We start from the raw sequence: 15,105 nt of genomic DNA, 5'->3' as shown, positions 1-15,105 counted from the left end.
TTTTTTGTTTTGATTTTTACATCAGATTTTAAATTTAAAAAAAAAACAACAAATAATCTATTGCTCCAAAAGTTTTAATTCTGTTCTCATCAATTATGGCAGTAAATTAAATAGAAATGCAGATAGTAAAGCTTAGAAAAATATATACAATTAGGCATATGTAAAATAAACATTAGGATTAATTTAGGCAAGTGGAAATAATAGTTAATAGCTAACAGCTGTATACAAGTAAATACACTTGAAGACAAAATAAAAACATTGCTAGAATTCTGGAAGAAATCAAAATTACTTTTTTTTTTTTTTAATTACTGTAAATTTTATTACTCTTAACAATGTAGAAGTAAAATATCACACAATATCTTATAAATACTTCTTCTTTTGTTACAAAGGAATAAATAACATCCTTTCCTCAAGAGTGGGTCTTATAATTGCTTTATCCCCTGATAAACATATGACAGATGAAATATTAAATCAATAAATCTTTATAAATATATAATTATATATTATACATGAATATACAAAATACATTAAAAAAAAAAAGAAAGAAAGACCGATTGTTATAGGAATGTCAGTGAATTTGAACAAAACATGGAAATAAATTAATGAACAAACTTCAACTTGTAATTCTTAATAACATAAGAGTACTTAAGTAAATTGGGTTGAACTGAACTACAGTTTTTTCTCCTGACACAAAAGCATACAGCTATACAAAAAAAAGCTGTCTACTAAAATACAGCAATAATTAACTTTCAGACAACAAACTAATCTCCAGATAACTTGATTTAACCAATAAAATATATATTTATATGAATATTATGACTTAGTAAAAAAAAAAAAGAATTTATCACCAATAGATAATATTTGAAACAATTAATAAATGAGAGAAAATTTCACACAATGCTAATGACATTCATAATTCATGGACATTTTTCTACGGTATAGGACAAATGCAGCAGCATCAAATTTCTAAGTTATTATTAATTGATTATTTAGGGCCATTGATGTAAAGCAAGGCTGACAAAGTTATGAGTTTTGAATTTGGAAATTCTATCACAGCACTGAGCTACCAGGTTCCAATGGGCTTCTAACATTTGTTGGCTTGTCAAGAAGATAGGTTAATGTGCTAGCAAATAACAGGCTCATTATTTTTTATATAAAAATGGATGAGCTTACTTAACAAGACCTGCACATGGATTGCTAGGCATCTAATTTATTACTTTCATATATTCATAATGCAGTACTACAATTTTTAAATAGATCAACTGAATTAATCTCAGACAAAAATTCTTTTACATTAAAAACATTCAATAAAAAGAATTATTTAACTTTGTACTATGTAAGTTAAAGCTGGCTCTACGTTCCAAGTTCTTGTACTTTGTACATATTATCAATAGAACCTAGACAGTGAGCATTGGCTCTGAGTCTATAGAATAGGGATATAACAAATGAAATGTAAAAAAAAAAGTAATTCATAATATATCTATGATACAACAGAAACCAAAAAGAAATGACTTAGTTTTTGGTTGGTTTTGCAATTTGTGTTTTACACACAGACATAAACAAATAGATTATGAAGTAAAACCAATAAATAACAATTTAAATTAAAATAAATAACAATTTCAATTGAGCACAGGGATTTAATTTTTGTAAAAGAAATACTAGCTTTTGTTTTTTCTTTTTTTTTTTAAATGATTGCAACAGTATGTATTTTATTTTTTAAATGTTGGAGAATTTAGTGCATATTTAATTTGTAACAGAGGTGCCCCGCATAAGCACTATAAGGATCACTCAGGCACTATTTTGCACTCACTGGCATAGAGGAAAGTAGCTGGCAGCAGATGGCCACTTAGAGGGACAGCTGGAGAAGCAAAGGCTGTGGGACAAACTTTTGAGACTCAAAGAAAAGCTGTTGAAGACAGACGCAGAAGACAGAAAGAAAACTTAGACAGCCAGCAGCTTTCTCTGCATAAAATGCGGGAAAATATGCAGTTCGCAACTAGGTTTGCATAGTCATGAGAAACAATGCACTCATTCATAATCTTTGGAATCGAAGACATTGCCATTAATTTGTCAAACTTAAGTACAATGTTGCTCAATTTTATACTTATTGATCTCGAAAGTACAACCAGATATGTTATAAACCAGTTTTCATTTGAATACTTTTATCAGTTGAGCATTGCCACAGAGAAATGTTTCTCAACAAAAGAGAGCCAAATAAACCTACTCTGGTGCCATGATAGAAAAAGCCCAGACTCTCTTATAATAGAACAAAAAAGTTTAAAAAAAAAATAAATTTGAGCCTAATATGGCTTTGTAAATAATGCTTAATAAAAAAAAAAAAAACTTTACAAAATACCATTTCATTGTAACTATTAATAGAAAACAGTATGGACCCTATAAATGTTTATACTTTTCAAGTGAAAAAAATATTTTAGTATAAAAAAAATACATTTAAAAAAGGTGTAAAATGTTGCGTTTTGATTAAAGCTAAAAAGCTGCATAGAAAGAATTAAACAGAGTGATCTATTTCTAAAATTGGTTTAAGTTAAAAAAATATATATATAAAAAAACAACAACACATATAGGTTAAATTATTCTGTGTAAATTAATTTAAAGTTTTAAAAAAAGTAATGTAATGAAATCTCACAACTTTTGAAAGGCTAAACTGGTTTTGTGACTTTATACCAAATTTTATATCAAATAGCAATATTAGCCAAAAAAATATTTTAAAAAAATGATACTGAAGTCATGAAAATATGATAATGTTACCCTATCTTTGGTAAATGCAAGTATCAAGCAAATTAATTTTTTAATGAGGGAAGGGGAGTGAATGTAGATTTGGCAATTAAAACCTCTTCAAAATTGTACAATCTTGTTTAATTTAAAAAAACAATAACAAAGAATCATTAATCCTTTCACATTATTTTGCATCTTAGGTAGAAGTAGGTAGTTTTTGAAGTCCACAGAAATAAAAAATAATCTTTTTAATAAATAAATGTTTAGAAAAATTCTTGCACAAAATCCTTGATACTATCCATGATAATCCTGTAATAATCACTCACATTCTCAATGGTTGCTACTCATAAATGAACCTCAAATACTTCTCTTTTCATTAATCTTGCAAGGAAAAATGATCTTGCAATTCTCTTCATGTTTAAAGTCTTTCTGTTTTATTATCTATGAGTTCACTAGAGAAATAATAAGACATAAAACTATAGTGGCTAAAAATAATTGAATATATTTAGTATTGTAATTTACTTAAGGTAATTGATGTAGATTAGTCATTTTAATACTAGTAACAGGAGCATAACTTGTCTTATAATAAAGAGAATAAATAATGAAAAAAAAAAAAATTTAATGCTATTAAAATGAAAGATCATTCATACAAGTTCTCTTACTTCCATTAGAGTATTAGAGCATGGAACGGGTCGCCTGTATCCACCAGGAATACTAATTACTTAGTAGAGTTTAAGTCCCTTATTAACACGCATGACTAGAATAACAATGGCTATGCATGGGAAGTAAATCTTTTTTGAAAGAACATCTGTAATTTATAGGATAAGATAAAAGTAACTTTTTTTTTTAGTTTTCACGCCATGTCTACAAGCTATATTGTGATCAATTGAATGGCTATATCTTTTATGTATATTGTCCTGCATAGATGTCATGTATCATACTTGTCAAGATGATTACATGAGATTTGGTTAGTTGAATTTCGGACTAGATTTCATTAGTCAAGAACAAAATTTGATCTGTCTAGTCTTATTATCCTATCTAGGACTAATCACTATACCAGTTTGTCATTCACACCATTCTTAATAAAATGTGAAAGCAACTCAAGTAGGGCCATAATTTCACAATTTCCAGAATCTGAAATACATGCACAGATAAAAGTAAATAATTTTAGCTTACATTTTTCTTTGAGTCCTTGCTTGAATTCCTTTACAACAAGGATAGCTCCAACAATTACCAGGAATCTCACAACAAGGGCTATAATTCCACAAGCAATTGTTGCCCCTGCTAAACCTTTTAGGCTGTTTATATAGCAGGAAACCTGGCATATAATAGAAGGAATGGAATCAGAAACTTAGTATATTTAATGAAAATTATTAAGCATGTATTATGAATTTTAAAAAAATTTGGTGTTTCATTATTAAATCAAATTACCTTCTTTTGAATGCATACTAAGGAGAGTCTGGCTGAGAATCTTCCCCTATTGCCTAAGATAATCTTTCCCACTCCTCATCTTCTTTCTTGTCTAATGCCTCTCCCCCATTTTAAGTCGTCATCTTAACCAAGTCCCAGCACTCATCATGCTGATAACATTAAGGACTTTTTTTTTTAATCATAAAAATATTTTCAATTCAAGATTATCATTACTGAATGTAATCAAATTTATTTATTTATATTTATGAATAATAAACTATAATCAAATATAATGTCTGCGGTGTGCACTATAGACTTTTGTTTAATGATCACAGTGGTCCCAGGTTCAAACCCTGCACTCCACCATCATGTGAGAAGTTTGGACTTGTATGTAATTATCTTCAAATCAGAGGGAACATCCGAAAAGTATATAACAAAACCATAATAAACAGATGTAGACAAAAAATAAGAAATCTAGGCTTGGTATACAATTTATTTTGCAAATAATGCCTACAATTACATAAAAAAATAAATTGTATTCTCACATATTACTGCTTCTAAACAAATAAATGTTGAGTACTCACATCATAAAGCTTATAGCAAATGTAAGCAATCTCTGCTGGACTAAACAGGAAGAATATCACAGCCAAGATTTTGTTTTCTTTTGGCATCTATATATTAAGAAAAAATATTTTTTTTTATAGGTTACTAAAGATTTGTTTATGTGTAATTTTGAATATCAGCTTTGAGATAATGATTTGATAGAATCAGCTAAAGCGCCATAAAAAAAAAAAGCAATGATTAATTTGATCAGGGTAGATGACAATTAGCACATCAAATCCCACTAATAAAAGATCTTAAAAATAAATTTAAAATAAAATGTTTTTTTTTCTTTTAAATAGTTGATACTTACAGCAAAATATCCAAGGATAAACCAGATAATTGTAACAGCGCCACCAACTGAAAGGATCACTATTTCTCTGACTAATAATTTATCAAATGAGAGAACAATGAACAAAACCATACTTCCCTGCAATGAAATCAGAAAAACATTAAACAATATATAATGGAATATTTCCAGAGAAATACATTTTTTCTACAACAATAAAAGATACATTTACAGAAAAGGTCAAGTTTAGTAAGTCACTTGTTATCCGGAAAGGTTGTGGGCAGCACAATAAATGCCTGATACACCTTAAGAGGATAGTGAATTCATCATTATTCTCAAAAATCTAAATTTAAAAAATCGGCACAGGACATAAACAATGCAACATAACAAGTAACATTTATTTATTTAACTTTATTCTTAGAAATGTAAGATTTCATTTATATAAAAAAGTCTTGAGCAAATATTTTATCTACCCTGTTATATATACTCTACTTACACCCAACTGAAGATCAAATTTCAGGAAATCCTGAAACGTGAGAAGATTCCTGTACAGTGTCTGAAGGTGTTCATTAGCCCCCACCACCCTGAAGATGAGTCTCTTGGATACATGATATGTCCATGCTATACGTAAACCAAATAAAACCAACAAGGGACTCAGTACACAGGCTGCTATCATTCTACTCTAGAAAAACAAAGAAAGCATTCTTAAGCTATTATATTATATACACAACCTTATTCTCTTGTATAAAATAATACATGTTACATCATATTATAGAGCAATATTAATCTCATCTGTCCCTTGACTTTTGTCTCAGGGGTGCTGTGACAGTTCAATTAACCACATCCTTCCACTTTTCCTGATCAGCAACTGTTCTAAGCATTCTCGCTATTGAGGTCTATATCATCAGCAAACTTGAGATTGGAAATAGGCTTTGCATTTATGGTCAAGACAGGAGTAAATCCTTCTAGAGTTTCAATCATAATATACTCCAGAAATAAGTTAAAAAGAGCTGAGGAAAATACCAAGATAAATGATTTAAAAGTAAAACCCCAGAGATCATTGCTGTATTAAATCATTTGAGACAGTTTTTTAAGAAATCGTGAAACATGTTTCTGGGTAAAAGATTCCTAGCCTATGATAGAAAAAACATTCTACTAAAAGAGCCTCTGACAAAGAGAATCTTGGATGTTTATATCATCGTTCTAGTCCTGCAAGTCAATGGAACAATAAATACAAATAAAAAGATAGTTGTAGAGATAAAGGTCAGCTCTTTTAATTGACTTTAAATAGGTACAGTAAGCATTGGAGGAGAAAGAATTACTAACTTGTGCTTTGCTGATGACATAGATGACCAAGCAGGGACAGAAGAAGAATTAGCTGACTTTGTGATGCACATTGACAAGACTTTCACAGCATATGGTATGCAAATAAATGCCAAAAAAATCAAATTATGACCAATAGCCAAAATGGCTTTAAAAGAGGCATCAGTATTGGGGGTGAAAAGCTGACAAGTGTAGTTTTAACCTTCTTAAGACGACGCGGCCGATATATCGGCCCAAGGCTATTTGGCGAAAAAGACGAGCCGGCCGATATATCGGCCGCGATGTTTCCAACCAAAGGATTGGCTTGCCAGTGTTTGTATCAGCCAATCAGATTAGTTCTTACTATTTTTACACATTAGTAGACTGTAATGGCGGCTTCCTTCGCTGTTTTAACGCGATAATTTTTTTAAATTGATTTTTTTAAGTTAGCTAGTGGGAGGTGAAAATTTTAACATGTCAGCCGTTGATATTGATGAAAGCTAACTCATTAACTCTGATTTTATTTTAAATATGCTAGAATTAATAAAAATAAGAGCAGAATTGAGGAAAACTTTAGATCTAAGTTTTTTTAGTTTACACTTATACTAGATCTAGATCTAGTAAGTATTGACGATATCTATTCTTGGTAACATGGTTTAGAAGTAAGGGTGGGTAGCTGGATAGAGAAGACCCATTTGAGAACCAAGGGATTAGCACCCAATAGACCGTTTTATGCTATTTTTTGACAATCAGTTTAGTTCAAACATTTGTCAGGGAGACTAATAAATATGATGTCAACTTTCTGAACAACAAACAGCTAAAAAAAAACGATCCCTGGGCCATAAATGAGTGACTGTTACTGTGACAATTATGAAGGTGTTTGTTTCCATGGTACCTTGGGGGGAGGGGGGGGGGGGGAGAAAAGTAGTAAAATAATGTGATAGAAGTGTTTGAAGGGTCTCAATGTGCCTTGTTTCTCTAAAGACATGTATTAGGGCTTATTCAAGCCTAAAACTTCTTAAAAAACTCTTACCTTTATAATTCTGTTCTGTTTTGAAAAAACTTTTTTGGAATTGTATGCGCATAAATTATGCAAATTAGCTTGGCTTATTTTAATAAATGTTAATATTTCAGATAAATTCCATAAGATTAAATTAGTTCATTCATTTCCCTGCAATAATATATATAGTTTTGTGTATGTAAAGTTGTTAGGAATTTTTTTGTAAGTGAAGTGTTAAGGCCGGAAATAGGGCTCCGTCTTTTTGGCACAAGACATGCTAAAATGCTCCGTCTTAAGAGGGTTAAATACCTCGAAGCTATTTTCTCAGATGATAGAAACAAAACCAAACTACCGGCCCGAATTGCACAGTCCACAGAAGCACTTGCAAAACCCAAAACAATTTGGAAAGACAAAGACATAGCCCTCGACACCCAAATCAGACTGATGCGCTCCCTGGTCATAGCCACATTCTTATTTGCTTGCAAGTCTTGGTCACTGACTGCAGAGGAGGATTCTAGCAATGGAATTAAGATGCTTCAGAAGATTCTTACATAACACATTTAAAGACCGCATCACAAGCCAAAAGGAATGTAGAAAGATGGTAAAAAAAAATTTGTGTTTTGCCCCAACAGTCCAATAGACTAAGGGATAGGTGAAGGTGATTTGAATTAACACAAAAATTAATTATAAAGGCCTGAACAAGCTTCTTAAGTTAAAATGTTATGGAGGTTGAAAAGTCTTGAATGATCAAACAAGAGTACAGTTGCTAATCTATTTTTAAACAAAAAAACATACAAAATTCTTTAAAAAAAAATTAAAGCTTATATTAAGTGTAATTGTATCAATTAGTTTGGATCTTTCATGTAATTATATGTGTGATTAACCTAGACATATAAATCTGTGCAATAGAAATATTTTTACCAATTGTTTTTGTTTAGCTTTCTATAAGAAGAGCTCATTATGTCTCATTGTGAATGAGTAAAGAAACTTAAACATTTGTAACAAGTCATTTTAGGTGTAAACCAGATGTGTATAACTTTTTTATTTCTGAAAATTTTACTTTCTTTGATTGAGTTAAAATATTTTAGCAGCCCCTAAAAGGGGAAAAGACATTATTTAGTTTTGTGTGGAATGTCTGTCCATCCGTCCCATTTAGATCTTGTAAACTAGAAAAGATAGTGAAAATCCGATATCATAATATTTTAGACCATTCACAGTTCTTTGTTCTTTTCTGAAAGCGAAAAATCTAATTTTTTAAATCACTTATGCAAGCAGTTTTTTCATAAAAATACACCACTTTTACAACTATTCACTATTAATAGTAACAAACACGGGAGGCTTTTTAGTATGGGAGATTTTTATCTACAATATCTTTAACACAATTATGCAAACGGTTTTAGATTTTTTTTGTAAAAAAAAAATATTTTTTTTTTACATTTGTATTGCTAAGTTAAGTAAGTTCTGTTTTACTAACTATTACATGTACACACAAAAAATGTTTACTCTTTTTTTAAAGAGAAAAAATCTATTTAGTATGCATATAAGTTGGACATAATTTAAAATTCCAATTAGTAATAAGAAGTATTTCATATGAACGAGTGAACTGCAGCACTACACTATACACATAAAACACTTAACTAAAGGGCAATTTTGTAATTTTTTTTTTGAAATGTTTTTTTCTCAAGGAATAAGAGATTGACCCTTTACAAAACAATTAGATCAATTAGATATTCACTATAAGACATTAGTTAGGCCAGGTTCACATTTAACTTCACATTCACTTTCACCTATCCTCTGGTCTGCTGGACCACTGGGGCACCACACAAGATCTGTCAACCTTCTTTCTTCTCTGTCATTTGTCATTGAAAGAATTTCATTCTGATGTTCTTTCTGAAAATATTGAAACCTGCCTTTTTACCTGCCTGGGTGGACCACTTCAGGGGTGGATTTTGAGTTTGTGTTTCCACACAAACTGTCTTTGTAACGTTGTTTTAAGAATGTCTTGCTTTTAATTTTCAAAGTACTCACTAATTTGATTTCATTTTGTGTTCCAGCAATATAGTTGACAATTAGATAACAAGTGATGATGACTGTAGCAATGGATAGGATAAAAATTTCTGAAGGCCTCTCTCGCAGAATTCCATCCAACACAAACCATACGCAGAATACTACATGAAAAATAAAATGTAAAAACAGTTTTTACAATCCACATGTTCTTACAATTAAATTATGATCATAATAAAAAAAGTCTTTCCTGTAGACTTAGTATCAACAGAAAAAAAAAATCACATAAAAAAATATAAATACCAGGAAGTCAAGTAATGGATTAGTCTAGATTTATGCAAGTACCCTTAGTACAGAATTGGCATGGAGGAAACTGATCATAGGTCTTCTTTGAAACCTATATAAGCAGATGGTAACCCTAAGCACATTGCTAGGTTGTGTTGCATTAGTCAAACAAGGCTTTCTGTGTGATTTTTATCTCAACTAAGAACTTCTGTTCATTTTTTTTTATTTCCTAGTGAAAATGTTCAACTAAAAAAAAACATTTAACCCTTCAAGCTGTTCAAAAGATTTCTGGAATGTGTGCGACTTTCCTGAGGATGCATTTTATTTAAATATCTTTTTCAAAGAACATTTTTTTTTTACTGCTTTCTGCCTATTTAAAAGAGGCATCAGCATATTCTAAGATAACATTTACATTTATTAAATTCTACACCATAAAATTGTTTTTGTTTACACAAAGAAATTCAATTGCAAGCAGAATTAAATCTTCAGCCTGAGACTTTGGGTATCAAGATAAATAACTTTTGCTCATAACTACTATATATATGTATATTGAATTCACTAGATCCAAGACTTCTGTGTTGGAGGACACATGATCTAAAAATGCTTGGCTGAAACATTCAGCATCTATAAATTGATTACCGGTATTTATAATTCAAATACAAAGACATAAGATATTCCATTACAGATTTGAACTCTTGCTCCTGCCTACCCCTGGAGAGGACTTGAGTAATATAAAATAATAGACTTCTATCTAAGTGGAAAGTTTAAAAAAAAAATAAAAAAAAAATAGCAATACAGGTTCAATAAAAAATATGATTTAATACTAAAATAAAATAATCAGTAAACTTCAAAGTTTTTGACAACAAGTGTTTCCTGGGATTTTATGCAAATTTCCAAACAGAATGTAAAGCAATGTTATTTTTTTTTAAAATTATTTTGGCTGCCCAAAAGTCTAAGTTTTGTTTCATCAACAGTCCAGATTTAAACCTAAGAGTTAAGAGAAAGTTATTATTTCAATGCAAATATTAGTAGGTTCTCCAATGCAAAGATTATCAAATACCCTAATGCACCAATATCAAATAGTACTCTAATACAAATTATTTCAATTCAATAAGTACCCTAATACAAATATCAGTACTCCTAAAGAAATATCAGTAGGTATGTGAAAACAAAAATCCATTTTCTAAAGTTGAATAAACTGAAAATGTTTACCAGCATTCCACAATAAAACCAAACAAAAAGTGAAATCTGGATCATTCAGCTGTACTTTTGTCAGTCTGTAAATAGTAAAACCTGCAGCAACTAGAATGGATACCAACATACAAATAATATAAAGCCATTCATTCCAAGTCACATCTCTGCAGCTGCGAGACTGAAATAAAAAAAAATGGTCTGTCACACATGATTTAAACTTTAACAATATCAAAATTCACAGTCAATAAACCTTCGTAAAAATAATTTAAAGTATTGTAATATATGTTCAATGGCATAATAATGATAATTAACCATAATAGGAATAATATGAGGTTGTGTTTAAATTATTTGTTTCTGAATCAACTAATAAGGCAGAAGATGGTGAAAGCAATTCAAATGTATGATACTAGGTCAAAACTGATGCAACATAAGCTACAATCCTTATATCTCCCTCCATATCATTATTTTGAAGCTTACTCTAACCCTTTGAATTGCACATTTCAGACAGACAATAAGGTACACCAAATATCTGAATTAATAAATTAGTTACAGCATGAAAATAATAATGCATACATTACTCTCCTTGAATATTCATGCTTGTAGCCAGAAATCACAATACTGTTTTAGGGACCATCATCATATTTTTTTTCCAAATCTTGTATAATTGCTAAATACAATAAGTGCTTGTACTTTAGTAAATAGTAAGTTCCCCTTTCAGACATTGCAATCTATAGGGCAGATGATGTAAAGGCCATCTGATTCTGTGGCCCACGGTTTTTGAGGTTGTCATGTGGCCAGCGCAACTTTACCCAACTAATGTCAGGTACTCATAAGAGCTGGATGGACTCAGAGGGACCCAAAGATCCCGAAATAAAAAAAAAGGTCATGGTTTAAAAAATAAACTTATTTGTTTGCCACTGGTGTATTTTGAGAACATAGAGTAATAGCACAGCAAGGCTGCAGTTTGACAAATGTTTACAAGTTAGTTTAAAACTAAAATAACAATAGGAAGTTTCCATACATGCTTAAAATAGTTAAGATAGTTCTTGCAAGATTGGGGGAGAGTATATAAATAGAAGCCTTGACTGTTTTTGGGTCTCAGTGACTGTTGTAAATCTGGGAAAGGTGTCTTTGTTTATTATATTAAAGTATCATGCGTGTATATTTAGGTAATTTTATAAAGTAAATAATTACCTGTATGATTGTTAAACAATGAATGTGTCAGTCTATGTAAAGTGCCATCTGGTTTGTTCATCATTCAATCATTTATGGACAACTTGTTAAATGATATTAACTTTTAACTAGATCTAGTCATCTAGTACTTGTTTAATTAAACAATACCTCACAGAATCTGTCTAATCTAGATTAAGACTATGATTTTATTCTACTAGAGTCTAGTCTAGCCTAAGACTTCATGGCTTAGCCCAGCTCTAGATTGGCTAGTCTAGATCTTTTCTAAGTCTAACTATTTTAAACCCTTTGTCTTTTACTTATACCCATAGACTTACAATTTATAGAGGATCTAGATCTGTATCATCATATACAAATATTAATATTATATATTTAGTCTACATCTAGTATAGAGTATAAAGGAAAGATTCCCGATAGATAGAGTCTAGTATAGATTATAGTTATAGACTACAAGATTAACACATTTCATATCTTATATGTTACACTACATCATATATCATATAGTATGATATAGTATAGTAAGTAGAGATCTAATAATTAATAATATATTCTAAGAGTAGAGTCTAGTAGTGACCATCAGATCTAGATAATCTAGCCATTCTGGATAATCATCTTCTTTTTTTAAGTAACAACACGTCTGTATTATATAAGATATATACAAGTATCAAGTATAAAAAGTATATTTAAGTATACTAGTCGACCGGCGGCATAGCATACGCCGCTATTTTGCATAGCCAGTCTTAAGCCACTGCAACCAATGTGACCGAAGGATCCGCACTTTCATGGAACCCGGGCTAATTCAAGGTGTATAAATTATTAAATTAAACCAATTTTATAACTTAAAACAGATTTCCCACGCTCTCCTGTCGATTTACCTAGAGCTCCTGGAAATCTCCCGAAATTGCAAAATATACAAAAAAGTCCTTAAAATATACGGGAATACATAGAAAGAAATTGTCATTTTGGGGTGTCATTCAATATGGAAAATGTCAGTCCTACGCACGATAAATAAAAACGGCATTATGCATTAGCCGTAATTATGTCATATGGTGAAAGTAGCTTCTCGCGCCTCAAACTAATGAAGAATTACTTGAGGTCAACAATTCTCAAAGATAGATTGAAACATTTGGTAATTCTTGCTATTGAGAGTGATCTATGTAGGAAACAGAATTATTATGATATACTGTATGACTTTGCTACACGCAAGGCTCGTAAAGTAAGGCCCCACAATGGTTAAGTCCGGCCCTGCTATTTAGTGATGGGTGAATATACATAGTAGATTTTTTGTTCACAATGGTTAAGTCCGGCGCTGCTATTTAGTGTTTGTAAAATGTTTTACACGTTTCGGATGTTCCTTCAGAGTTGAAGATAGTTTACTTCCTAGTCCAAACCTCCCGCAGTACGAAGGGGGATGGGAGCGGGCAGGGTTTGATAAATCCAAACGACAATCCAGCACGCAAACCACACGACCAGGCAGCCATCCGTAGTGACCGGTGAATACTTGTTCTCCCACCCCCCCTCCTTTTGTTTTTTTTTTGTGAGGTGACTATGCGCAGAAATAAGAGAGTGAAACATTTGGTAATTCTTGCTATTGAGCAGGATCTATGTGGGAAACAGAATTATTATGATATACTTTATGAGCCTTGCGTGTAGCAAAGTCATTATTGTGATATACTGTATGACTTTGCTACACGCAAGGCTCATAAAGTAATTCTGTACGTAGTAAAGAATGAATAAAATGGATAGACAAATTTATTTTCTAATACAAACTCTTAAATTTCACTTATTGTTCGCTTCCCTACCCAAACTTGGCCCCGCGAAATCCGTTTCGAATAGGGCCCCACAATGGTAAAGTCCGGCCCGGCTATTTAGTGTTTGTAAAATGTTTTACATGTTTCAGATGTTCCTTCAGAGTTGACGATAGTTTACTTCCTAGTCCAAACCTACCGCAAGGGATGGGAGCATACAGGGTTTGACAGTCCACCTCACAGACATACGTAGCGAGCTGTGAAAACGTGTTCTCCCCCCCGCAGAAATAAGAGAGTGATCTTTCCTTTACTTCTTGTTTGACCTGTTTAGGGAAGAAGAGAATTATATATATAGATAGATCTAGTCACTCTAGTACTCTAGTGACTCTAGTCTAGTTACAAGTATACTAGTGTATAGGATATAGTAATATAGTATAGTTCTATATTCTATAGTGACTATAGACTACTTACTACTATTATACTAATTATAGTACTTGATCTATAGTCTACTTACTACTAGAGTCTAGTACTAGTAGACGTAACTAGATAGATCTAGTAAATTAATTAATTATAATCTAGATCTAAATAAATCATAAGACATGATAAGATTTATTAAGTTAATTAAGATAGCTCATGAGATGATGCAGATCTATTTTTAATTATAGTAGTCTCAAAATCTAGAATCTAATCAACTAGTCTATGACTCTATGTCAATATATAGCCTCAATTACTATTATTAGTACCTAGCTTGTCTAGGCCTAGATCTATATTAATTATTATAGTCTATAATACTAAGACTAAGTATAATTAATATTAAGTCAAATATTTTGGCCTACCTTTCCAATGACGGTATCCTGCACATGTTCACTTGTTGGTATTCCCAAGTCTGCGAAAGTTAAAGGTGGATGAGACTCCGGTTCCCCAGGTTCTGAAATCATATTATACGATTCGTGCTCTCGATCTGTACTTTCCTTTTCTAATGTTGACAAACTTCTTGTACCCCCGAACGACGCACTATCCATTGATTAAATCAGGAGGTAACTCTTGACTCGCGACAGAAAAAGGGGGCGGGGCATACTATTATTAACAACAAAACAAAAAATACAACAACATACGAGAAGACAGTACGAGGAAAGTAGATCTGGACGTTCTAGATCAGTGGTTCCCAAACTTTTTTATCTCGTAGACCCCTTGCCATGTTTTCTGCTTTTCTGTAGACCCCCTGCCAGTGGCGTAGCAAGGTACCCGTGGGCCCGGGTTCAAGAACATCTTGGTGGGCCCGGGTTCAAGAACATATTGGTGGGCCCCCCTCCAGCCAGTAAGACAAATTTAGTGTGTGACAAAAA

General features: G+C 31.6%; 1 protein-coding gene across 1 annotated transcript; it reads right to left on the bottom strand.

Annotated features, from left to right (window-relative positions):
• Window positions 1–58: 58 nt before the first annotated feature.
• Window positions 59–14,854, bottom strand: LOC106056772 (uncharacterized). Its single transcript, XM_013213619.2, has 8 exons — window positions 14,596–14,854; window positions 10,839–10,998; window positions 9,366–9,505; window positions 5,532–5,717; window positions 5,060–5,176; window positions 4,731–4,817; window positions 3,913–4,054; window positions 59–3,188 (listed from the first exon to the last, which is right to left on the bottom strand). Exons 1-8 carry the CDS (start codon window positions 14,779–14,781, stop codon window positions 3,178–3,180), a joined length of 1,029 nt encoding a protein of 342 aa, XP_013069073.1. The 5' UTR covers window positions 14,782–14,854; the 3' UTR covers window positions 59–3,177.
• Window positions 14,855–15,105: the final 251 nt, after the last annotated feature.

The sequence above is a fragment of the Biomphalaria glabrata genome, chromosome 9 (assembly GCF_947242115.1).
Source record: "Biomphalaria glabrata chromosome 9, xgBioGlab47.1, whole genome shotgun sequence".
Lineage (NCBI taxonomy): Eukaryota > Metazoa > Mollusca > Gastropoda > Planorbidae > Biomphalaria > Biomphalaria glabrata.
The sequence above is the reverse complement of the archived record's forward strand: the minus strand, read 5'-3'. Positions and strand labels throughout refer to the sequence as shown.

What these genes read in the sequence shown, in the direction of transcription:
- LOC106056772 (XM_013213619.2), bottom strand. Translation starts at nt 14,781, where the DNA reads ATGGATAGTGCGTCGTTCGGGGGTACAAGAAGTTTGTCAACATTAGAA. An exon ending in AGGATACCGTCATTGGAAAG is followed by an intron (nt 10,999 to 14,595) that starts GTAGGCCAAAAT and finishes TTTTTATTTCAG; the next exon opens with TCTCGCAGCTGCAGAGATGT. An exon ending in AATTTGATCTTCAGTTGGGT is followed by an intron (nt 5,177 to 5,531) that starts GTAAGTAGAGTA and finishes ATTTCATTGCAG; the next exon opens with GGAAGTATGGTTTTGTTCAT.